Raw genomic sequence first — 23806 nt, 5'->3', positions numbered from 1 at the left:
GATAGCAGCCCAGGCGTCGCTCTTGCGCTTCAAATACGCCACCCAGCGCCGCCGCGTCTTGTCGTCTATGAAGGTGATCCAGTAGAGGTTCGCCCCCTCTCTGGATGCGACCGGCATAGGACCCTTCAAATCGGTGTGAACCAACTCGAGGGGACGCGTAGCGCGCTCTCCCGGACCGCGCGGTACCGCCTTGCGCGTCTGCTTGCCCATGATACATGGCTCGCAGATCGGGTCCGGCGCCTCCTTGCTCTCAAACCGCATGCCCCTCACCAGCGTGCGCTGCCGCAGCTTCGCAATATCCCCATGGTTGACGTGCGCAAAGCGGCGGTGCCAGAGCGCAGCGTCGAGCGGGAGCGTGGTAGAGGCGGCGCGCTGCGCGCTGTGCGCAGGAGGAACGACGACGTAGCCGTCCAAGTAGCCTGTGTTCGAGTCGTCCACAGTAGCGGTGCAGACGAGCGCCCCAGCGCGATAGAAGGCGACGCGCTTGTCCTTGATGCTGACCTCGTACCCCTTGTGCGCAGTGAGGTGGTAGATGGATAGTAGATTCGAGGTAAGCAAAGGAACATGAAGGACGTCAAAGAACACGATAGGCGTAAGCAACTTCTCCCCCTCCACCGGCTGGTACTCCACCGACCCGATGCCCGCCGAGTAGACGATCGCGCCGTTTGCTAGGCGAACAGGAACACGATGCGGCGAGTAGGTGACGAACCAATCTCGCCGCGGCGTCATGTGTAGAGACGCACCTGTGTCGGTGTTGAAGTTAGCCGCAGCCTTGGACTGGAGCCACTCCTTGAGAGCGGGGGAGGAAGTGAAAGCGCTTGCCTGGCCAGCAGACTCGACGCGCGCAGCAGCGGCGGAGGTAGACGGCGTAGAGGACGCCTCGGAGGGGCCGGAGGAGGGCGCAGAGGACGCGCCAGACGCGTTGGCGCCGCCCTTGTTCTTCTTCTTCTGCTGGCGCTTCGAGGTAGAAGCAGCAGCGGCGGCCTCCTCCTCCTTCTTCCAGTCGGGCTTGAACTTGGGGCAGTCGCGGATGAGATGCGGTCCCTTGCAGTTGTAGCACTCGGGCGTGTACCCGGCGCGGTTGGCTGCGAGGGGGGTGCCGTCCGCCGTCATCCGGTGCGAGGCGAACTCGCGCGCGATCATGTCCTTGACCGTCTCGTAGGTGAGCGCCTTGTCGAGCAGGAGGGACGTGTACATGTTGGCGTGCTGCGGGTTGGGGGAGACGGCGAGCGCGCGCATGGTGACCATCGCCTTCAGCTCGAGGTCCATCGTGGCTACGTCATAGCCGGTCGAGGGGCGCAGGGACTGGACGCGCGTCATGGCCTCGTCGACGCGCGAGAGGAGGTCGGTGAGGGCAGTGGTGGCCTCGGCGTCGTCGCCCAGGTTGACGTCGAAGAAGTCAGAGAGCGCAGCAAAGCGCGTGCCAGCCTCCTGGATGTTGAAGGCGGTCTTCATCGCGTCATAGAGGTCCTTGGGCGTGCTGCGCTTGTCCTTGAACTGCAGACGAAGCGGCTCCTCCATGGCGAGCCAAAGCTCGCCAGCAGCCTTCTCCAGGCGCTGCTCATACTCCTCCTGAGTGCGGTACTCCGCATCAGTGACTGCGCTGGCGTCCTTGGGCTTGGGCTTGGTGACAGTGCCCTTGGCATAGCGCCAGAGGCCCTTGCTGGACAGCCAGGGCTGGATCTCGCTGTCCCACCAGCTCCAGTTGAAGCGGGTGAGGATGGGGCGGCCATCTGAGTCACGCTTCGACATGGCGCAAAAAGACGGTTGTTGGGGACGATCGAGCCGGCGAAAGTGGACGAGAGTGGGGTCGACGTGTAGGGGAGAAGGGCGCGGAGTGACTGGAAGTTGTTTGGAGAGGAACGAACGCGAACTGCGTGCGCAACGGCGAATATGAGGGAGGGCGAAAATTTGCGGTGATCGGAGGTGCTGGACTTCGCACGGCGATAGCGGCGGTACTGGCGATTTTCGCGGAGCGCGGCTCGGGCACAAGGTAGGGGAGGGTCTTGCGCGTCGAATGCCGCTCGAGCGGAGGGAATCGCAGCTGGTACGCGCGCACAACGGCGAGTTTGAGTCGGGGTGTTGATTTGGCTGATTGGGGCAGCTAGAGCGCGGGGCTCATAACCTGTCCGAGGCAGAATCGAGCCAGTGATCACACTAGAGCGACAGCAAACGAGTCAGGAAGAGAAAAGACTCGGATGCGCCGCTCTAGGCAGGAGGGCACGGCAAATGCCGAGGAAATATGTGGCGCTCGGCAATAAGGCGCGAGCGCACAAGTAGGACTGTAGGTAAGCGTACAGTACCGGGAAAAAGTCCGAAAAATCACAGAAAAATACCATAGGCGCTAGAGAGCGCGTAGACACCGATTCCAACACGATGAGGTGCATCGCGGCAGCATCTGCCTTGTCCATCTGCAGACAGCGGACATGCCGGCTGACATGATGACCAAGGCCTTGGGCCGGGTCAAACTGCAGCACATGGCAACACTCTCTGGCCTTGGAGTTGGGCGCTAGGACGTGCTCGATCAAGGGGGTGTGTTGGAATCGGTGTCTACGCGCTCTCTAGCACCTATGGTATTTTTCTGCGATTTTACGGACTGTTTCCCGGTACTGTACGCTAACCTACAGTCCTATCTCTGCGCTCGCGCCTTATTGCCGAGCGCCACATATTTCCTCGGCATTTGCTGGTCCCTCCTGCCTAGAGCGGCACATCCGAGTCTTTTCTCTTCCTGACTTGTTTGCTGTTGCTCTAGTGTGATCACTGGCTCGATTCTACCTCGGACAGCGCGCGTCCGCGGGATTCGGGGGGAGAAGTACTTCATCTCATGGACGGATGGATACACAATGCGCAGCGGGGTACATTTCCTCAACAACAAGAAGGGACCTACCGTGCTTGGTGGGATCCAAAAATATGTTGCATCTATCACCACCCAGACCGGCCGCAAACACATGCGCTTTAATAATGGGAAGGAGTACATCAATCAACTTGTGATTGATGGGCTTGATCAAGAGGGGATTGAGTACAAGCTTACTGGCCCCCACTCCTCCCAAAACAGTGTGGCAGAGCGCCTGAATCACATGATTCTCGAACGCGTGCCACCTATGCTCTTCGGGCTGAGCCTACCTACGTTTCTGTGGCCAGAAGCGGTCAATTATGCATTCTACATCAGGAACATGTGTCTATCAGTGGTGCTTGATGGTGACATCACCCCTGGAGAAGCGTTCACAGGGCGCAAACCCCACGTCAGTAATATCCAAGAATTTGGCGTGAAGGTCTGGGCGCTATGGCAGGATGGAAAGAATCCCAAGCTTGAACCAAAGGTACATCAGTATAGGTTCGTTGGCTTGAGCATGCACACCCACGCTTGCTTACTTCAACCCTGGAGCCCGCAGTGTGCAGACATCACGGAATGTGATATCCGAGGACCTGTGGGGACTTGATGATGAACTCATTGTTCCAGCACCTTTCCCTCCCACACTTGAGGGGGAGAGTTTGGGTATTGACAGCAAGCGTGAGAAGGAAAGCACACCACCCCCCTCACCTCTAAGTCATCTACCCTTCATATCTGGTCCTCTCACACCGTCCCCCTCGTCGGCTCCTCCCTCTTCATCCACATCATCAGACTACGATCAATCTGATTGTGAGAGCAATGATGATTCTTATCAATCTGCTGATGGCGATAGTTCACTGCCTACTGAAGTTCCCCCGTGCTCAGTCCCACCACCTAACACAATCAGAGTGCAAGGCAGGACTTACCTCGGCGTGAACAGCCTAAGCAAAGCGCCAAGAACCCGAGTACAAGCTACTTGGACAACGCGCACATCACGTATGCAATGGCCAGTGCCAAAGCCGCCGCACTTGACGAAAATCTGCATTCTATTCAAGAAGTGCATTCTTTGCCCGATTGGGCACAATGGCAAGCCCTGATGCAATCGGAATATGATTAGCACGCTTGGCACATGGTCCCTTACTGATCTGCCACCTGGCCGCAAGGCTATTGACTGCCGCTGGGTATGGCACCGCAAGTGTGATGCCCAAGGCCGTATTGTCAAGTACAAGGCTCGCCTTGTGGCAAACGGAATCTCCCAAATCCACGGTATTGACTTCAGTGATACCTTCGCCCCGACAATCCGACTCGAAACATTTATATTCCTTCTGGCACTTGCTAAACGCCACAAACTCAAGGTGCACGGCATGGATTTTGTCGCTGCCCACCTTAATGGCAAGCTTATGGAGGACATCTACATGAGGCAGCCCCCTGGTTACAACAACGGTTCTGGGCGCGTGTGCAAACTGCACTTATCAATTTATAGACTGAGGCAATCCGCCAATGTCTGGAATCGCACCCTCGACGTGGCATTCAAGGATCTTGGCTTCACGCACTTAATCGCCAATCAATGGGTCTATATCTGTCATGATTCCCCAGATGCGCTGCCCATCATTGTCGCAGTGCACGTGGATGACATGACATTATCAGTGTGTACCGATAAGGAAATCACATGGTTGAAGGGGGAGCTCGGCAGCAAGTTCAAAGTCACCGACTTAGGTGAATTGAAACACCTCCTCGGCATGCAGATTTCCCAAAGCCGGAATGGATCTATAAGCCTACACCAGATGATGTATGCCAAGCGCATACTCGAGTCCGTAGGCATGGCCAAGTGCAGCACAGTTAGCACGCCGCTTGACCCCAATGTCAAATTGACACAACTTGCCGAAGACAATCCAAAGATCGGAGATCCGACCTTATGCCGATTGTATTGCTCCGGCCTGGGAAATGTCAAAAGTAGGGTATAGAGGGGCAAGTCTGCCTCCTCTCATGGGCGGACGGTTTGTCTCGCATCCACGCTTTTTGTCCGCCTTCCTATTCAGGAAGAACGTTCCCACGCCGCTCCGGGGGTGTCCGTAATTATCCTTACTGTACATCTCTTTTCCCTCAGTTGCTATTCCACTAGCAGGAAGACTGAGAGTATGTTTCTCACTTACTATACTCATACTATTTACTGACTGTACTTTAGTCTTGCACATCCTGCGCTTCTTTAGGCATGGATATAAGTTGCTATTCCACTAGCAGGAAGACTGAGGTCTTGCGCGTCCTGCGCTTCTTTAGCTTGTGAAAGGTTATGAGCCCCGTGGCCTAAATTGAGCAAGACTTCGATCTGCGACTCACTCTATCCCACTCTGCGCCATGGCTCCCAAGGACAGCAAGGTCCCGACGCTCACCGACGTGGCGGACTGGCCGCTCTGGCGCCTCCGGGTCACCGATGCCCTCAACAGGGACGACCTCACCTCTGTGGTGACTGGATCGGAGAAATCCCCTCCCCCTGAGATCGCGGTGACTCCACTGACACCGGCAGCGTCCTCTCCCCGTCCACGTCACCCAGCGCTCCGGCAACCTGTTGAGATGGGAGGGCACAAACACGAACAACAGACCACAAGATAACGGTCAAAGACAAGGTTAAGTGACAGCGTGATACGTGACTATAGGTAAGTATCCCCTTTGGGACGGTCCAAGCACACCAACTCCAACACAACCACCACCACATCCACAGGATCGGGCTCCTCCTGCACCGCTCACCAAGTTGCGCGGAGGGAGACCTGGTCCTGGCGGAACGCCTGCGCCCTCTCCACCATCCGGGAGCACCTCTCGAACAACCTCGCCCTTGAGCTCCATAAGTACCAGCATGCAAGTGAACTCTGGGAGAAGCTCGTCGAGAAGTTCGAGCAGACCAACACCAGCGAGATGGCGGTCGCTGACCTGATCAAGATCTTCCGCGCGAAGCTCGTCGACGCCAACGATGGAGACGTCTCCTGCGAGGCAATGAGCGCGCACATCCACCGCGTCCGGCAGTCGGTCACCCAGCTCGCCACCCTCGGCTACCCCCTCAATGCCAATCTCATCCCCCTCATCCTCCTTGCCTCCCTTCCCAGCTTGGAGAAGTGGAAGATCGTCTTGTCCGCCATCTCAGCGGGCAGCTCCAAGGCCACGCCTCTCACCCTCTCCTACGTCAAGGCAAAGCTGATGGTGCAGGTGACCAGCAAGGAGGACTCGGACGACAAGCAGGCATACACCACCTCCTCTTCTCGCACACCCCAATCGCGCAAGCCCAAGGACAAGGGCAAGAAGAAGGCTAAGGCGAAGGTGTTCTGCATCATCCACGGCGAGGGGCACTCCACCGAGGAGTGCAAGACGATTATTGGGCAGAAGGAGAAGGCGCTGAAAAAGCGAAAGGAGCGGGCGGCGGAGAAGGCAAAGGCGAACAAGGTGAAGGACTCGGACTCGGATTTGGACTCAGACTCGGACTCGGATGTACTCCCTCCCACAATTAAATTTCACACTCCGGCCCGGTGAACGATCATGTGCCTGATGCGCGCGCGCGTTCTGGGCGGTCCCGTAAAATACACCTTTACAATCTACACCTCAATGCCTACCCGCGGCCCATACAACCATTATGACAGCCCTCAGAAAAACCGCTTCATAGGGCGAGTTTTGGCTCAGGGTGGTGAGAACATCAAGCATGCCGCTGAGGCTGAGGGAATCAACGGCCGTACCGGATACGACATCTGGAGAAAATTTGATGTGGATGGACGGACACATCATCGGCCTGGCTCTGGACGTCCTCGCATCTTCACCAAGGCCAAGAGGGCTCGTGCCATGCTGGAGATCCGTCGTAACAGACGGCGCCCCTTGGACGAGGTCGGCGCCATTGTTGGGGTCTCTGCATCAACGGTACGCGCCTACCTTCAGTCGAAAGGCTATCGACGGTGTCGAGCAAGGCGTGTATACTTCCTCACTGCAAAGAACAAGGTCGAAAGGTTCAAGTGGGCCAAGCTATTCGCCCGTCGTCACCAGTGGGACAACATCATCTACTCCGACAAAAGCTACATCTATATCGACACGAAGAAGGACGCAGGCTTCGTCACTCGGCGCCCCGACGAGAAGTACGAGGAGGACTGTTGCATACCCACCTTCAAGCAGGCCAACATCCGGGTCATGGTCTGGGAATGCATCGCGAAAGGTCGGAAGGGCCCACTTGTCATTCTTGACTATCCTGGGGGGAAGGGAGGGGGCATGGGTGCTGACCGTTATCGGGAGGAGGTTCTAGAAGGTCCATTCTTGCCTTTCTACCAGGAGATGCGGAAGGAGCTGCGGAGGAAGGTCTGGTTCCAGCAGGATGGAGCGCCTGCCCACCGGGCCAAGTTGACACGTGCTTGGTTCGACTCACGGAAAATCCCCCTTTTCCCGCACCCTGCCAACTCTCCGGACATGTCGCCTATAGAACCTATTTGGCACATCCTCAAGCATCGCTTGCACGCACTCCCACGGCTCCCAACCACACAGGAGGGGTTGAAGAAGACGATCAAAAAGCTATGGGATGAATTGACGGTGAAGGAGATTGATCATTATATTGCACAGATGCCAGAGCGAGTTTGGGCTCTGCTCAAGGCTAATGGGGGACACACCAAGTACTAGTTTATATCCATGCTATGGACCAGTGGCGGAGGCTTTTCCTTATGTACAAAAATCAAACAATTTGAACGGACGACCTCAGTGTGAAATTTTTTTGTGGGGGGGAGTAGACCTCTTCATCCAGGTCCCCGTAAAGGAAAGCCTTGGAGACGTCGAGACCTGACCAGTGCCAGCCTTCAAGCGCTGCAAGCGCCATGACTAGGCGGAATGTCTTGTACCTGACAACAGGCGAGAAGATTTCGTCATAGTCGATTCCCTCAACCTGACTGAAGCCCTTGGCGACGAGGCGGGCTTGTTTGCGGCCATCAGATTTCTGATCAAAGACCCAGCGGCATTTGATGACCTTTTGTCCTTTCGGACGATCCACAAGGGAATAGACTTTGCGCTGACGGAGTGCCTCTAACTCCTCGCGGCAAGCATTCATCCATTCCTTTTGTTGCGCGGGTGGCAACTTCAAGATGTCTTTGAACGTCCAGTCGCGTATCTTGGACGTGTCAGGAAGAGCGTCATCATTAACCGGAACCGCTTTGGAAAGCAACTCAGTGATGAGCTCTACTCCCCCTTCCCGGCATAGCTTTGCCATGCGGGCTTCGTCCTCATCCAGATGCTCTCGAGCGTCTGCGCGCGAAGATGGCTGCAAGCTAGGGCCAGGAACCCTTTTCTCAGCATCAGAGGTGGCTTTTGAGCGTGAGCTACGCGGTTCGTCATCGCCAACCATGTTTCTCCATTTTGACTCGCTCGAGACATCGTGTTCAATCTCCGCTGGAGCACGATCTCCATAGATGCTATCAGGACTAGAAACCTGGGTCCACTGTCTCGTAGACTTCCGAGTAGGTTCAGGAGGTGGACCTGCTTTCTTACGCCCTTTGCCACGCTTAGGAGCGGGCGGAGCTGCCTCTGGAGTCTGATCCCGGCGATCAAGCGGCGGGTCCTGACGATTCTGATCGTCATCATCATCATCAGGTCCTCTTTGAGGAGGGAAAGGTGGAGCCGGAGCAGCGGGACGCGGAGGTGGAAAATCCTCATCATCGTCGCCTGGCATGTCTCCTGATTCCTGTGGTGGATCTTGTGGATCCGCTGGATCATCATCACGAAGTGGGAAATCTTCCCCAACTGGTACGTGTTGACGACGAGTGCTGTCAGGACAGCGGGGGAACAGTGCTTCATCAAACGTGGCCTGAGTGCCAACAAAGAGAGCACCGTTTGCGCGCATAATCAAAAAGCCTTTCACCCCATTGGACATGCCCAGGTACGTCATCAGCTCCGCTTTGGGCGATAACTTATTCTGGCGTTTCTCCTCGGGGATAAAGACGTATGCGCCGCAACCAAAGACCTGGAGATGAGAAATATCCGGTTTGTCCTTGTAGAGAGCTTCGTGCGGAGTCTTCCACTTTAAACGCCGGATAGGCGTCCAGTTGTAGACCCGAGTCGCATGTAAAATCGCGAACTCCCAGAACGAATTAGGCAGGCATGCGGTAAAACACATAGACTCGGCCTTGTCCATAATCGTCCGGTTGAAGCGTTCGGCACGACCGTTCTGCTGATGAGCATAGGGTGCGCCTTTCTCCACGAGGATCCCATTCTCCTCAAGAAATTCCTCCATACCCATTCCCTAAAACTCTCCCCCATTATTGATGTGCCACTTTTTAATCGTGGTCTCGAACTGGTTTTTGACCATAGCAATAAAATTGCGCATGGCCTGTTTGGCGTCGGACTTCTGCTTGAGGCATACTGTCCAGCCATAGGAGAGCGCTTCATCGAAGAAGCTCATGAAGTAACGATACTTGTGATAAGATATCGTCGGGAATTGTTTGAGATCCGAGTGGATTAACTCAAACGGTTTCGTCGCGCGATGCTCCAAAGATGGAAAAGAGCGAGCGTGCATCTTCCCTTCAGCACATCCTCTGCACGGACGAGGGTCGGCAGGAAACTCAAGGTCTTGGGGAAAGCCCTTGGTGTGGTTGCGCGCCTGACGTAGAACGTCTTTTGACGGGTGCGCAAATCGCCGGTGCATCGTGTCGTAGTCCGTCCACCTTATAGATGAGGCTGACATTCTGCAACGTTTTGGTGACAGAAGGTCTGCACCATAACCAGTAAATCGTGGATAAAGGGTGGAGCGGTGTAAACTCCATGATCGAAAGAGGAGAGTTCCTTCGATGCAAGCTGATGCAAGCAGCGTTTCCGCGCATTTGCAATCCACTCTGTTTCAATAGAGTGCCCAAGGAAAGAAGACGACCGTGTAATCCAGGTACATGATAGACCGGATAAATTTGGGAAGTCATTACTTTCCTTTCTCCATGCCGTGTGACGTAGTGATCCACAAATGCTGTCCCGCGACCAACTACGCGTAAAGACGCACTAGCCGATGCTGTCTGCAGGGGTTCAGAATCCTCAATCGGTTCATACTCAGCAAGATCACTCTCATCCGCAGTCACATGCAGTGAGGCGCCAGAATCGGACATCCACAAAGGTGGGAAGTCACCAAAATTCTCAGCGGATTTCCCCTTACATCTCGGGCACGCAGCAATATTGGAGTGCACACAAAATTTATTCGTACAAAATTCATGAGATCCAGTCATCAACGAATGTAGTACGGTCCCCGCTGCGACAGTAATTACGCGCTGAGGTGTGGCACTGTGAGATTTGCGCAGTGGTCCAGAAGAGAAGGGTACTTGCCTTTCGGCAGTCTTGGCAGTCGCCGCGTCGACGGACTCCAGCATGAAGCTGTTGACGCTGTCCACGATCGACTTCATCAGGGCTTCGTCAGAGATCCCCTCGCCCTGTGCCTGGAGGAGATCGTCGGCGGAGTTGATGGGACTGGCGCTCCAGTCGAGATCAATGGTATTGCCGCCAGACGATCCGAAGAAGAGGTGACTCTCTCCGTCAAACAGCTGACTTTCATCGTTCTGCTGCGTGGAGGCCATCTCGACGTCGGTGATCGAGTCGATCTTGGCACGCTTCGCCGGAGGAGCGAGATCTTTGAGCTGAAGATTCGAGCCAGAAGCCTTGGGAGTGGGGGAACCCATCTCCTCGTCCTTGTCGTTGACGCGGGGGATGCCGCGGTCGTTGACGATCTTGTCGAGGCAACGGAACACCTGGGGCGTCACCGTGATGTCCAACTCCTTCCCAAAGTCGAAGACAGCTCGGGCGCTCTTGGAGTGTTTGTTGTCAGCGACAGCCTCCTCGTTCTTGACGGGGGGCTTCTCAGTCACGGTGCGGACAGAAGTACCGTCCTTTGTGATGAGCGTGACGTGGGACGTCTTGGTGGCAGGCACCGACGGTGTGAGAGGAGCGGGAGCGTGCAGTGAAGAGATCATCCCAGCCATCTCCGAGACGCCATGAGCGTGAGCGTTGCCGCCCTTGCCCTTGCCAGAGTTCTTACCAGCGCGATTGCCGCGATTCTTCTTCTTCTTCTTCTTCTCAGTGTTGTCGCCCTGCTTGGGCGCAGAGCTTCCGCCCTGTTGCTGATTAGAGTACTTCGGATCATCGCGCTTGCGCTTGGTGTTGAACTTCTGAGCAGTGGCGCTCGTGCTCATCCCCTGCTGCAAGTAGTGCGCTAGAAGCGCATCGCGAACAGTAGAGACCTTGAGCGTAGTCTTCGAGTGAGACTGAAGGAGATTCGTCGTCACGGGCTTGACCCGCGCAATCGCAAGCAAGATCATGGCCTGCAAGAACTCGGTGTTACGTGCAACGTGCACGCAACACCCATTCCAGCGCACCATTCCAGATTCCACATTTTCCGGTTCGTTTCCGAGTTTCCTACATACTACACGGATTCCGCTTCGTTCCGCTTTTCCGAGTTTCCGGTGCGCTTCACGTCCTTACGATATTCCGCTTACGATTCCCGCTTCCTTCCCGCTCCTTCGTTACGACTCTTATGTCACTAACCCTTTCCTGCCCTGCACTTACGGTTCGCTTCCGCGTTTCCATGTGCTTTCCTAGTTTCCGCTTATTCCGGATTCCCGCACCTTCCTTATCTAGTAATTCCGGACTTTCCTTATTCCACTGTCTACATAGTATATAAGCCAGTAGCTTAGTTCCTAGTAGACAGGCTCAATATCAACCAGGATAAACCCCCTGTTGAGTTCTGAGACCCATCCTCTTCTTTCCTCAGCCGACCCTGCACCTTTCCTTGACTCCTTTCCTGACTCCTTCTGCCTTTTATCTGTTTCCAGTCCTTTCCTGTCCTTCCCCCCCTTTCCTGCGATGTTCTGGGCGTGCATGAACAGCTAATCCGATCAGGGGTAAAGGGGATCGATCTCGGGCTTAGCAGCGCAGGTTGCACGGTCCTAACACTCGGGAATGGCAACATTCTCGTTCTTCAGACGTGTGAACTGCTGAAGGATGACGTTCAGCTGCGGATCTGGGTGCTGACGCTTGTCGAACTTGGCGTTCAGAGTGGTCTGCAGGTACCCAAAAATGTCGGCCAGCTGCGCTGAGCCATACGTCTTATTCAGGTACTCCCAGAGCTTCTTAGCAGTCACCATGTCCTCATCAGGGACATTGTTGATGAGACGCTCGTCAACGCGCATGATGATAGCACCACGCGCTTTGCGATCGTCACTATCAAGCTGCTTGAGCTCCTCCTCGTTGCCCTTCACTTCCTTAGTGGTAGTGATTGGACTCGACTTCTCCTCAGTCAGGACATTGTCAATGCCCTGGAACTGGAGGTAGGCCTTCATCTTCTTGGCGAAGGACTTGAAGTCCTTGCCGCTGAAGATGGGCATGGTGGAGGTGAGGGTGTTAGACATTGTGATCTGGAAAGATCGTCAGCATCGTTTCGCATGTCATCATAGAGGCAGCATGTCCGTAAGGACTGCACCGATGAGCAAAAGAGCGATGCGCCCTGAAGGGCCAGCATCTCCGCTAGAGATGGGCACCTTGATCAAGCGCGATCAGCAGTGATCATGAAAGATCAACAGCGATCAGCGCAATCCGGCATGGTTTCGCCAGCGCTTGAAGCAGCTAGTGGCGAACAGGCAAGCGAGCAAGGCGCTGCTCATCATCGCAGCCAGCAAGGGCGCAGATGACATGAGTTGCAGCCACTGAGGCGCTACTCATTGTGCCGCTGCCACTGGGGCGCTGAACACAGCTCACCGGGGCTCATAACCTGTTGAGCATGCTGGGAAGCGCGCCTATACTGCTTACCTGGTGGTAAGGAGCTTGGTATGAGGCAAGCGCAGAGGTAGGTAAAGACCTGTTATTCTGGGGGCAGAGAGGCCCTCCTTATATATGTACAGGACGGTAAGTAGCATGTGATAAAGCAATGGACATGTAAACAATAAACATATGATGTCATTGCATGTGTCCATGTGTGTCCATGTGTCCGTCATGTGATACGTGAGTCATAACATGTGACAGGCCGAATGTCCAACAGGTCTCTCTCCGCACGCAAGATGCCGGCCAACCCTTGGAAGGCAGGCAAGAACTTTATGGTCGAGGTGAACAAACTCAACAACGACGGCAACCAGGTCTACCTGTCGATGGGTAAATACATGAAGGAGAAGCGGCACATGGAAGACGGCTGGTTCATCAACTCCGATGGCGCCCACATCACGCAGTCCCTGTACTATGCTGATCCTGCCACTCCGTCGGGCAAGGGGCAGTTCAAGGGCATGAAGCAGCTGCTTCGGGAGCGCGGGATCAACGTGGAGGGGAAGCTTGCCGAGTGCAAGAACTTCAAGTGCGCAGAGGGCGCGACAATGTGCTGCTGCCGCCGCTTGCTGTACTTGCAGCCGGATTTCACGTCGGTGAAGTCCCTTCTCGAAATCACGTGTGAGGCGCAGGGAGTCGAGGTCTTATTCCCCCCTAAGTTCCACTGTGAGCTCAATCCTATCGAGATGTGCTGGGGTTATGCAAAGGGGGTGTACCAGCTCAATCCCGAGTCCTCGCGGGAGGACGCACTTGGGAAGAATGCACTCGCGGCATTGGATGCCGTACCTCTCGAGAGCATCCGCAGGTAAGCTGCAGCCTGTTCCTCACCATCTCGACGATCTAGATCTAACACGGCCATCAGATACACCATGCGCACTTGCCGCTTCGCCAGCGCTTATGCCGTTTTCGGGCTGAATGGGAAGCAGGCTGCTTGGGCAGCCAAAAAGTACCGGGGACATCGCTGTATACCCCCCTCCATACTTGCTGAGCTTGACAAGGTGTAGCTCTATCTACCTACACACTATTTTGGAACTTCTGGGACTACTGATATTATTGTACTTTCTTGATCTGTGTATCTGTATCAGCGCATTTTTGACAAGGATTTGAAGTCCACAAATATCCATAGGATATCTCTTGTATCATACATATGTATCCTAGGATGAACTTTTGAGATACGGTACAAACGTCGCCATGGAAGCAATGAAAGAGGCGGCGGCAAGGCACGTGTTCCCAAAATGGACAAGGTGTCACAAGTGACTTGATGGCGCGTGACCTGCTGCGGTTGTGTATGGCTCCTACCTTACGCGAGTTAAGCAGAACATTAGTGTATCATCAAGTGGCGGGGCGTGTACATGCACCCACGGTCCCCTTCCGTTCACGCCTGGTGGGTCAGCATCATCCGGCGCTTTTTGTTGTCTTGGTGATGTGGTCGTCGTGGCAAGTGGCTTTCACGAGCTAAATAAGCGCAGAGAGCGCAAGACCTCAGTCTTCCTGCGTATAGGATAGCGACTGAATTCATACCTAAATAAGCGCAGAGAGCGCAAGACTAAAATACAGTCAGTATAAGTAAGAGTAAAGTAAGTAAAAGATATACCCTCAGTCTTCCTGCGTATAGGATAGCGACTGAGGGAAAAGAAGGAAAGAATACACGCGTATGTACGGGGCCACCGGGGCAAAGCGTGGGGAAAAGTCATGTGATCATGTGACACCAACTCTGGGAATGTGACACAGTGATTCCTGGAGTTGGGAGCGGTCATGTGACTCCGGGTGAAGGCAGACTCGCCCTACCGACCACTTTTGACAGTGGCTTGAGCAGATACTCGAGGTAAAGGAAAAGAAATGGAGCGGGGGAGGGGTGTCTAGAGGCGGAGGGGGCGACGAGGAGGGTGGGGAGGTGGTGGTGGAAGACAAGCAACGCATTGCCGGATGCGTTGGATGAACGGGCCAGATGCTCGGCCCAAGAACCGAAGCACCTTGGAAGTCTCCAAAGCGCCATATCTTTGCATTCCAGTGCTTTCAGACAATGAAGTTCACAGAGTGTATGTGTAGACCACATAGAAGCTGTCCTAAATATTTCTATGAAAAAGTCACATGTTCTGCAAGAGCGGTGAAGAGAACAAGTGCCATCAAGTATTGAGTCTGTGCAAAGGGCCTCTCATCATTTTAGCACATGGGGAAGCTCCTTCCACTGTGCCTCCACAAAGAGGCCTTATCCTCTGATACTTGGTATGATCATTCTATACAGCTCTACATGTACAGCCAAGTTTTCCACAAGCAAAATGAAGAGAATTAAGCTGAGAAATTGAGGCTCAGAAGACGCTCAGAGATTGAAGTCCGGCAAGCCCGCCTAGCGAGCCGTGCAGCTTAGTCAGCACACCGCCACCGCTTTGACCGGCTCAGTTGGTACTCGGTCAACGGCCATTGCGCTGGCACACTGCGACGCGTACAAGGCCTCTAGTGCCTCGGAATCTACGCCGCTAGGTCTCTATAGTGTACACATTGCTCAAATCTATTTTTTTTGCTGCTTACCGAAGCTGTAAACCAATATCTAACTGTGTGCATCCAGGACGTGCGCGAAACCTTCAAGTTCCAATGTCCCTGCACCTCGTGCTGCAATCAGGGCTCTCGAAGGGCTATGAGCGGTAGGTAGTGGTAGTAGGAGAGATAATGTAAAGATATAACTGAGTGATGGGCATCAGATATCATCTACTTCAGACTCGTACAGTAGATCAATCTCCTCGCCCTCTTCCTCTCGCACGCTGTGGTCCACAACCTCTGTAGAAGCTATCGAAATGCTCGGCATGTCTTGCAGAACCGCTTTGGGTCCTACTATAAGTGTGTGCCCCTTTCCTTTGGGAATCGTGCGCTCGGATTCCGGTACTACACCGCCTGGGAAGAGTGCGAGAAGCTTGCGAAGCTCCACGACTTTGTCGACGTTCTTCGAGATCTTCGTGTTGGGCTCGACCTTTGCCAGAAGTCGATGGCGCCAGTAGTTCAGCTGATCAATGAGTGCATCTTTCCGCACCCTGACAAGCTTCTCCGCATCCGTGATGAGGACGGTGTTATCGAGCTTGATCTGCCGTTCCACCGCCTTCGCATTCGACTGCTCCTCAGATGCCTGATGCCGTCGGGCCTCCTCTTCGTCATGGGCGACCTGCGCATTCTGGAGCTGCCTCTGGGGCCGCGATGCCTGCAAGAGGCGGGTCTCACCACGTACGAACTTGTGATCCTCGGCAATGAAGTCCTGGTTGACGAACCGCTGCGTGTTGTTGCGCCGGAACGTATCCTTTGCCTCGAATTGGTGAAGTGTCTGGTTGGGGCGTGCGGTCGCGTTGACTCGGACACCTCCGAGCGCACTCTTGTTCGCGTCGTTAGTCGCAGGCATCCAAAACTCGTCCTGTTCCTCTGTCGTGAGCTGGCTGATATCGCCACCAGGGTCAAATTCCGCTGTGAACCGCTCCCACGTCTCGAGTGCACCCCTCAAAAACTCCACAAACAGGACCTCCAGGTGAGGCATGGCGTCACGGAGTGATGCTATAGCCTCAAAGACACCGGCCCTCTCCCATTCCTTGCCATCGAAGGTCGCGGTTGCGTGCGTTGCGTTGTCTCCGAGCACGATGTTTGGATTGTTGATCAACTTCTCGATGAAGTTTCTCAAGCAGACGTGAAGCGGACCGAGCGTCAATGCATTCAGACTGGTCATGCCTGGTCCCCGGATCTGGCGCACGTAGGGGCTCGAGACACAGAGGCCATAAAGAGCGAGTACAGCCATCTTGGTGAGGGTTGTATCGCAGTGCAGAGCTCGGAAGAAGTTCTTCTCGATGTTGGTAAAGCTCGGCTTCTCTTTCTTGTAATAGACTCCCCTTTGCATGAAGCTCCTGTATAGGTCCAGATGAAGGAGGATCTCGCACGACGCGGCACAGTGCGACTGGAAGCGTGTGTTGCTGACGTCTGGGAAGCGACGTGCAGCCACCGCAGGCCCTAGCTCCCTGTCGAAGTACCAGACATAGCGGTCATGCTGACCCTTTTTGCTGTCCTTGTTATTGCAGATCATGCCGGCGAGAGTCGTCGCCTTCACCGCCCCACAGCCAGAGATGGAGAGCGCACGCAGCTCCGCCGGGGTCAGCTGCTCGCCGTCCTTGACGCCCGCGAGAACCGCAGCATTATCTTTGTTCACAAGAAGAACTGGCGGCACGATCTCGGGATGACCCGAGTAATAGGCGCGCATGCGAGTGTCGCCGCCCTTGACACTGTTCAGCTCCTTGTGCATGCAGCAGCCAGAGAACAGGAACAGCGACAGCTTCTTCTTCTCGCCACCATCCAGCCCCTCGTACACTTGCTCTCCAACCTCCTCCGCTGCGCTACGCATGAACACGCTCTCCTTCTCTGCGCGAACGGCATCGCTGAGGGCTTCCCACGCATCCTGGCCTCCGACGTCAAGAAGCATTGCCCGCGCATGCGGGATGATAATGCAGAACGCGCTCTCCGGGCTCATCTGCCGAAGCTTGTCGTAGCCGAGCAACACCTTCGTCATCTCCAGCTTCCACGCGAGGAGGAGCTTGTTATCCTTCTTCACGTCGTTGGCGTGGTCGCCGTTTGTGCCGCGTAGACAGGTAGCAAAAGCCGTGAGGCTCATCTCGAGGCCCTTGCGTTTGGCAAACGGTGAGCGGTTGAAGATATCGCAGATCTGTTGTAGCTTCTTCAACAGGCCGCGGACTTGTTCCTCGCTGGAGTGGTTGAGGAATGCGTCGACGCCAAGGCTTCGGAGGACGTGCGTGTCCGACAGGGCCCCCGTGGATGTCACGGGCTTCAGGGATATGAAGCGCGAGTCGTACTCTTGCCGTCGATGAGACGTTGAGTCTCCGCTAGCGGTAAGGTCTGAATGAATATTGGTAAGTCCTCTCAAGCACGCATACTACATGTACTCACTCTTGTTTCTCATGATTTCGTAGCCAAGCTGAATCTTCGCGGCAATTCCGCCCTCCGCTATGCTGCGCGCAACAGTGCGTGCACTCATCCTCGGGATCGTGTTCAGGCGCCGAATGCCCACCAGCCATCCTAGCTCCTGAATTACGCCCCCGACCGCATGCTCGGCACAGCCAGCAAGGACGAGCTTCAGTGCGATCGCGCGAGCCACAGGGGTGAAGATTCCCTTGTCCCTGATGCGCTTTTGGAAGTCGGCAGTGAGTACGGAGTCCCTCAGATAGTAGGCGCGTTGTGACCGGGCGCTTCCGCTCCTCCGAAGGACTTGCATAGACAGCGCACGGTTGGACTTCTTCACGTCGAACAGCTCCTTCAGCCGTGCCGCCAAGTTATCGTCCTGCTCCTGAAGGATGCGCTGCACGCGCGCGTTCTCCGTTTGCTCCGCTGTGAGTCCTTCCCGTGTCTTTTGAAGCTCCCACCACATCTCTCTGTTTGCCCGTGATGCATCGCGTATCTCGCCTGCATGCCGTCTTTCTCCCTCAGCTACAGCCTCCTCCAGTGCGCTGACCTTCCCTTCCAGCCTCTCAACCTTATCCTCACTCGCGTAAAGCTTTCGGCGTGTCCTGCGTGCAACATGCTCCCAGTCCTCGAGGTCATACTTCTTGCGCTTGCGAGTGGAAGGTGCGACATTGTTTGTGTTCTCTATGGCCTTCTGCTGAGCTGAAGTGTGAAGTGCAGGCCTCGATCTGGCAGAGGGGGATGTAGCGCGAGTCGTGCTGGCCGACGGAGTATGGAGGGACGGGGTTGGGGCGATGTTTTCGCCTTCTTGTCGCTCAGCGCGTGCTTGGGCCAATGCTTCGAGTTGAGCTGTGCTCCTCTTCTTCTTCCGTCGTGTAGGCTTACTTCCTGCAGCCATAGTGGTTCAAGGAGGGTGTTGTTGGTATTAGAGCATTGTTCTAGTGTACAGCACCGTGCTGGTATGGGTAGCGAGCAACAGGGGCGCGGCACAGCACAGACCGGAACAGCGAGCCAAAAATTGCACGTGATGCAGCGCCAGAAAATGCACAGAATTGTGCTGCACATTTTCGACGCGACGGCAAACCGCTTCACGCGTTCTGATCGCTAAAAAGCGTGTCAGCACTTCTTGCCTACAGAACGTACAAAACAGATAAGCCTTTCTGTCTTCAACTTGTTGAGCATGCTGGGAAGCGCACCACTCAGCTTACCTGAATATAAGAGAGCTTAGCTAGAGGCTATGCGCAGAGTAGGTAAAGACCTAATATTACAGGGGCAGAGGAGCCCTCCTTATATACTACAGGAGAGGCGACGATGTCATACGTAGTAATAGAGAATGAGTCAAGAGGACAGAACACGCTGAGTAAAGCGTACATGTGACAAGTCCAACCTATGTGTCCATATGTGTCCATCTGAGTCATATGATACTCGCGTGTAAGTGCATGTGATGCACACGTGACATGTCGTGACAAGGCCGAATGTTCAACACTCCCCCTCGCTAAGTGCGCGCCAGCGCATGCAAGCGCCCATTCTTCATCGGCCATCTAGGACGAGTAGAACTCAAGTCCCAGTTGCGATCTGAACTTCAAGAACAGAGTGCGCCCTAAGTTCTTGGTGAACAAATCCGCAGGGTTGTCAGAGCCGTCTATAAAGAACAACTCGACCTCCTTCTCCTCGACCAGCTCACGGATGTAGTGGTAACGGATGTCGATGTGTTTCATCCGGCGGTCTCGGTAGGCGTTAGAGCCCGTGAAGATGGAGCCCTGGTTATCACCGCAGATGGGGACAGGAACAGTGATTTTGCGTCTGAGTTCTCCTAAGAGACTCTTCAGCCACATCACTTGGCGGCTACAGTCGGAGAGCGCCATGTATTCTGCTTCTGTCGACGAGGCTGCGACTGTGCGCTGCAAACGTGACTGCCAGCAGATGTTCCCGTTGGCCAACTTCATGAAGAAGCCGGTGGTCGATCGCCTCTTGATTGGATCGGAGGCCCAATCCGAATCAGTGTACGCAATCAGTCCGCCATTGGATTCGCCATCAAAGACAAGTGCGTAATCCCTGGTACCAGCCAAATAGCGGCAGATATACAGCGCTTTATGGAGGTGATCCTGAGACGGGTTGGCGGCGAACTGTGACAACTTGGTCACTGCGAACGCAATGTCGGAGCGTGTGCCCAACATGATGAAGAGAAGCGATCCAATGACCGACTGGAATTTCTGACGGAGTGCGGGATCGACTTCATCCTCATTTGGCATCGGAACGTAGCCGGCCCGTAGAGGTGTCGCTGCGAACTTGCAGTTCTGCATCCCAAAGCGTTGCAGCACCTTATCGAGGTACGGAATCTGATCGAGCTTGATCTTAGATCCGTCTCGTGTGATGCGCATGCGCAGGAACTCCTCAGTGATTTCCTGATTGCGGCATTCCCATCGCTTGTTGAACTCAGCCTTGAGAAAGGCAATGAGCTTCTTGTCCTTCGAGAAGAACATCGCATCATCTACGTAGACGATGATCACACAGAAGTGACCGTTCGAGTCCTCGTAGAAGAAGACACCGGCATCCGATGTGAGTCGGACCCAGCCCATGGCTTTCGTGGACTTTGTCAGCGCTTTCCACCATGCGAGAGCAGCTTGCTTCAGTCCGTAGATCGCCTTGTGCAGGAGCATGACTTTGCCCTGCTTCCCTTTGGCAATAAAGCCTTCGGGTTGTTCCATGTAGATCTCTTCGTCTAGATCGCCGTATAGAAAGGCTTTCCTGACGTCAAGACCTGACATATGCCAGCCTTCAAGCGCGGCAAGCGCGATGACCAGTCGGAACGTCTCGTACCTGACAACAGGCGAGAAGATTTCGTCATAGTCGATGCCCTCGACTTGACTGAACCCCTTGGCTACAAGCCGGGCTCGTTTGCGGCCATCAGATTTCTGATCAAAGACCCAGCGGCATTTGATGACCTTTCGTCCTTTCGGACGGTCCACAAGGGAGTAAACCTTGCGCTGACGGAGCGCCTCAAGCTCCTCGCGGCAAGCGTCAAACCACTCCTTCTGTAGCGCCTTCGGCAGCTTGTAAATATCGCGAAATGTCCAATTGCGAATATTGGACGTGTCTGGGACGGTCTCATTCGGAATTGCCTTTGAAAGCAGCTCCGTGATGAGTCCTACTCCCCCTTCCCGGCATAGCTTTTGTATGCGAGCTTCGTCGTCGTCTAGATGCTCAGGAGCGTCTGCGCGCGAAGATGGCTGCGAGCTAGGGTCGGGAACCCCTTTCTCAGCACCGGATGTGGCTTTCGAACGCGAGCTACGCGGTTCATCATCGCCAACCATCTCTCTCCACTTCGTCTCGCTCGAGACATCGCGTTCAATTTCCGCTGGAGCGCGATCTCCATAGACATTATTCGGACGTGCAAGCTTCGACCGCAATCGCGTAGACTTCCGAGTAGGTTCAGGAGGTGGTCCTGGTTGCTTACGCCCTCTGCCTCGCTTAGGAGCGGGCGGGGCTGCCTCTGGAGTCTTATCCCGGCGATCAGGCGGCGGGTCCTGATGATTTTGATCGTCATCATCATCATCATTTCCTCTTGGGGGTAGAGGAGGAGCCGGAGGTGCTGATGGGGACGGAGCATCGTCATCATCATCTGCAAACTCTCCTGGTCCCTGCAGATCTTGTGGATCCGCTGGATCATCGTCACGCTGTGGTTCATCACCAACAGGGACATGTTGACGACGATTCGAATCGCTGTCAGGGCAGCGGGGGAACACTTCTTCATCAAACATCGCCTGAGTGGCAACGAAGAGAGATGTGTTAGAGCGCATGAACAAATATCCCTTCACACCATCGGGAATACCCAGGTACGTCATCAGCTCCGATTTGGGCGATAACTTGTTCTGGCGTTTCTCCTCGGGGATAAAGACATAAGCAGCGCAACCAAAGACCCAGAGATGTGAAATATCCGGTTTCTCCTTGTGGAGTGCTTCGTACGGAGTTTTCCACTTCAAACGCCGGATAGGCGTCCAATTGTAGATCCGTGTCGCGAGTGCAATCGCGAACTCCCAGAACGAGTTAGGTAGACATGCCGTGAAGCGCATGGCTTCGGCCTTGTCCATAATCGTCCGGTTGAAGCGTTCGGCGCGACCGTTCTGCTGATGAGCGTAAGGTGCGCCTTTCTCCACCAGAATCCCGTTCTCCGCAAGGAATTCCTCCATTCCCATGCCTTTAAACTCTCCCCCATTATCGATATGCCACTTTTTAATCGTAGCACCGAACTGGTTTTTGACCATCGCAATAAAGTTGCGCGTAGCCTGCTTGGCGTCGGACTTCTGCGATATGCATACCGTCCAGCCAAAGGAGAGTGCCTCATCAAAGAAGCCAATAAAGTAACGATACTTGTGATAAGATATCGTCGGGAATTCTTTGAGATCCGAATGGATAACATCAAAGGGATTTTTCGCACGATGCTCGGAAGGCGGGAAGGCACGTTGGTGCATTTTCCCTTGCGCGCAACCTTTGCAGGGGCGAGTTTCCTCGGGAAAAACAAGGTCTTGGGGAAAGCCCTTGGTGTGTTTCTTCGCCTGACGTAGAACGTCTTTCGACGGATGTGCGAATCGCCGGTGCATGATGTCATAGTCGACCTTGTATACGGTAGACACAGACTGCACAGTCTTCGCCGTAGAAGGCGTCGACCAAAGGAAGTACAGGGTATGCACTTCGTTGAGCTTGTAAAACTCAAGTACCGAAAGAGGAGAGTTCTTCCGATGTAGGCTGATCATCGTGCTGTTTCCACGCACAGATAATCCTCCTTGAAGTAAGGAGCCCAAGGAAAGTAGACGACCATGCAATCCAGGCACGTGGTACACTGGATATAGCTGCGAAGTCGTGACAACTTTCCTCCCATGCCTCGTGACGCAGTGATCAACAAAGGCTGTCCCGCGACCAACCAATGCAAGCGTAGTGTCTTTGGATGCGGTCTGCGCGACAATTGGCTCAGAGAGTTTCTCATAGCCAGCCAGATCACTCTCTTCCGACGTCACGTGGAGAGATGCACCAGAGTCGACAAGCCAAGAAGGCGGGAAACCCAATTCGTCTCCGTGAAGCGGTGCTTTTCCCTTACACTTAGGACACGCAGCAATGTCGTTGCAGGCACAAAATATATTCGTACAAAAATGATGCGAACCAGTCAGCATACAATATAGTACAGAATCGCGCGATAAGATCAAGCGCTGTGTGCCGCAATCAGTATTGCGCAGAAGATCCTCGTGAGAGGGTACTTGCCTGTCGGCGCCAGTGAGACCGGCAGCCTGGGCGATGGCGTCATCGACGTTGACCTCGACATCCCCGAACATATTCTCCTCGCGCAGGTACTCCTCCAGAGGAGAGAGATCCCAGCTGATCTGCTCATCGATCGTCCCGTCGAAGAGGAACGAGTTGAGCCCGTGATCGTCGACGCGAGCACGCTTGACGGGCGGCTCGTCATCGATCTGCATCTTCGAAGAAGACGCGCGCGGAGTGGGGAAATCGTCGGTACAGTCCATGTTGACGGGGAAACCGCCAACGTTGACGACGGAGTCGATCTCGCGATAGATCTGAGGAGTGACCTGAAGGTCGAGCTCCTTGGCGGTGGCGAAGACGTTCTTCGCACCTTCCGCGATGGGGGTGTCGGCGATCGCCTTATCGGCGGCGACAGCTGGCTTCTCAACCACCTGACGGACCTTAGTCCCGGCGGGAGTGATGAGGGCGACGTGAGACGTCTTGACGTTCTCGACAGATGGAGTGAGCGCCGAGATGCGAGCGGATCCGACGACCTCAGAGATCGTGGCATGCGCATGCGCGTGCTCAGGCTGCTTCCCTTTCCCCTTGTCCTTCTTGTTCTTCCCGCCACGCTGGCCGCGTTTGTCCTTCTTCTTCTTCTCAGCCTTATCGCCACCATTGGGCACAGAGTTTCCACTCTGTTGCTGATTAGAGTACTTCGGATCATCGCGCTTGCGCTTGACGTTCGAGAACTTCTGGACGTGAGAGCCAGACATCGTCTGCTTGTGAGAGTAGTGCGTAAGAAGCGCCTCTCGAACCACAGCAACAGTGAGATCACTCTTGTCGTATCGCTGAAGGATAGACTCGGTGATGGACTGTATACCAGCGACATGCAAGAGAATCATCGCCTTGAGTAACTCAGGGATGACGATCTCGTCGGCAGCGAGCCGTGCAAACGCGTTGGTGACGACGTTGATCTGGGGATCAGGATGCTGACCGCTATTGAACTTG

At 54.8% G+C, this 23806-nt stretch overlaps 2 protein-coding genes across 2 annotated transcripts; one reads left to right on the top strand and one right to left on the bottom strand.

Moving 5' to 3' along the window:
• Positions 1-12834: 12834 nt before the first annotated feature.
• On the top strand, positions 12835-13670 carry SCHCODRAFT_02661576 (uncharacterized protein; the record flags this gene model as incomplete). Its single annotated transcript, XM_003035043.1, has 3 exons — positions 12835-13427; positions 13485-13585; positions 13627-13670. The coding sequence occupies 3 exons, from the start codon at positions 12835-12837 to the stop codon at positions 13668-13670; spliced, it is 738 nt and encodes a 245-aa protein (XP_003035089.1).
• A 1647-nt stretch (positions 13671-15317) lies between these two features.
• On the bottom strand, positions 15318-18461 carry SCHCODRAFT_02485539 (uncharacterized protein; the record flags this gene model as incomplete). Its single annotated transcript, XM_003035868.2, has 2 exons — positions 15318-17500; positions 17552-18461. 2 exons carry the CDS (start codon positions 18459-18461, stop codon positions 15318-15320), a joined length of 3093 nt encoding a protein of 1030 aa, XP_003035914.1.
• Between the last annotated feature and the right edge of the window lie 5345 nt (positions 18462-23806).

This window comes from Schizophyllum commune (genome assembly GCF_000143185.2).
Source record: "Schizophyllum commune H4-8 unplaced genomic scaffold SCHCOscaffold_1, whole genome shotgun sequence".
In the NCBI taxonomy this organism is placed as follows: domain Eukaryota; kingdom Fungi; phylum Basidiomycota; class Agaricomycetes; order Agaricales; family Schizophyllaceae; genus Schizophyllum; species Schizophyllum commune.
This window is presented reverse-complemented; position numbering and strand designations above follow the sequence as displayed.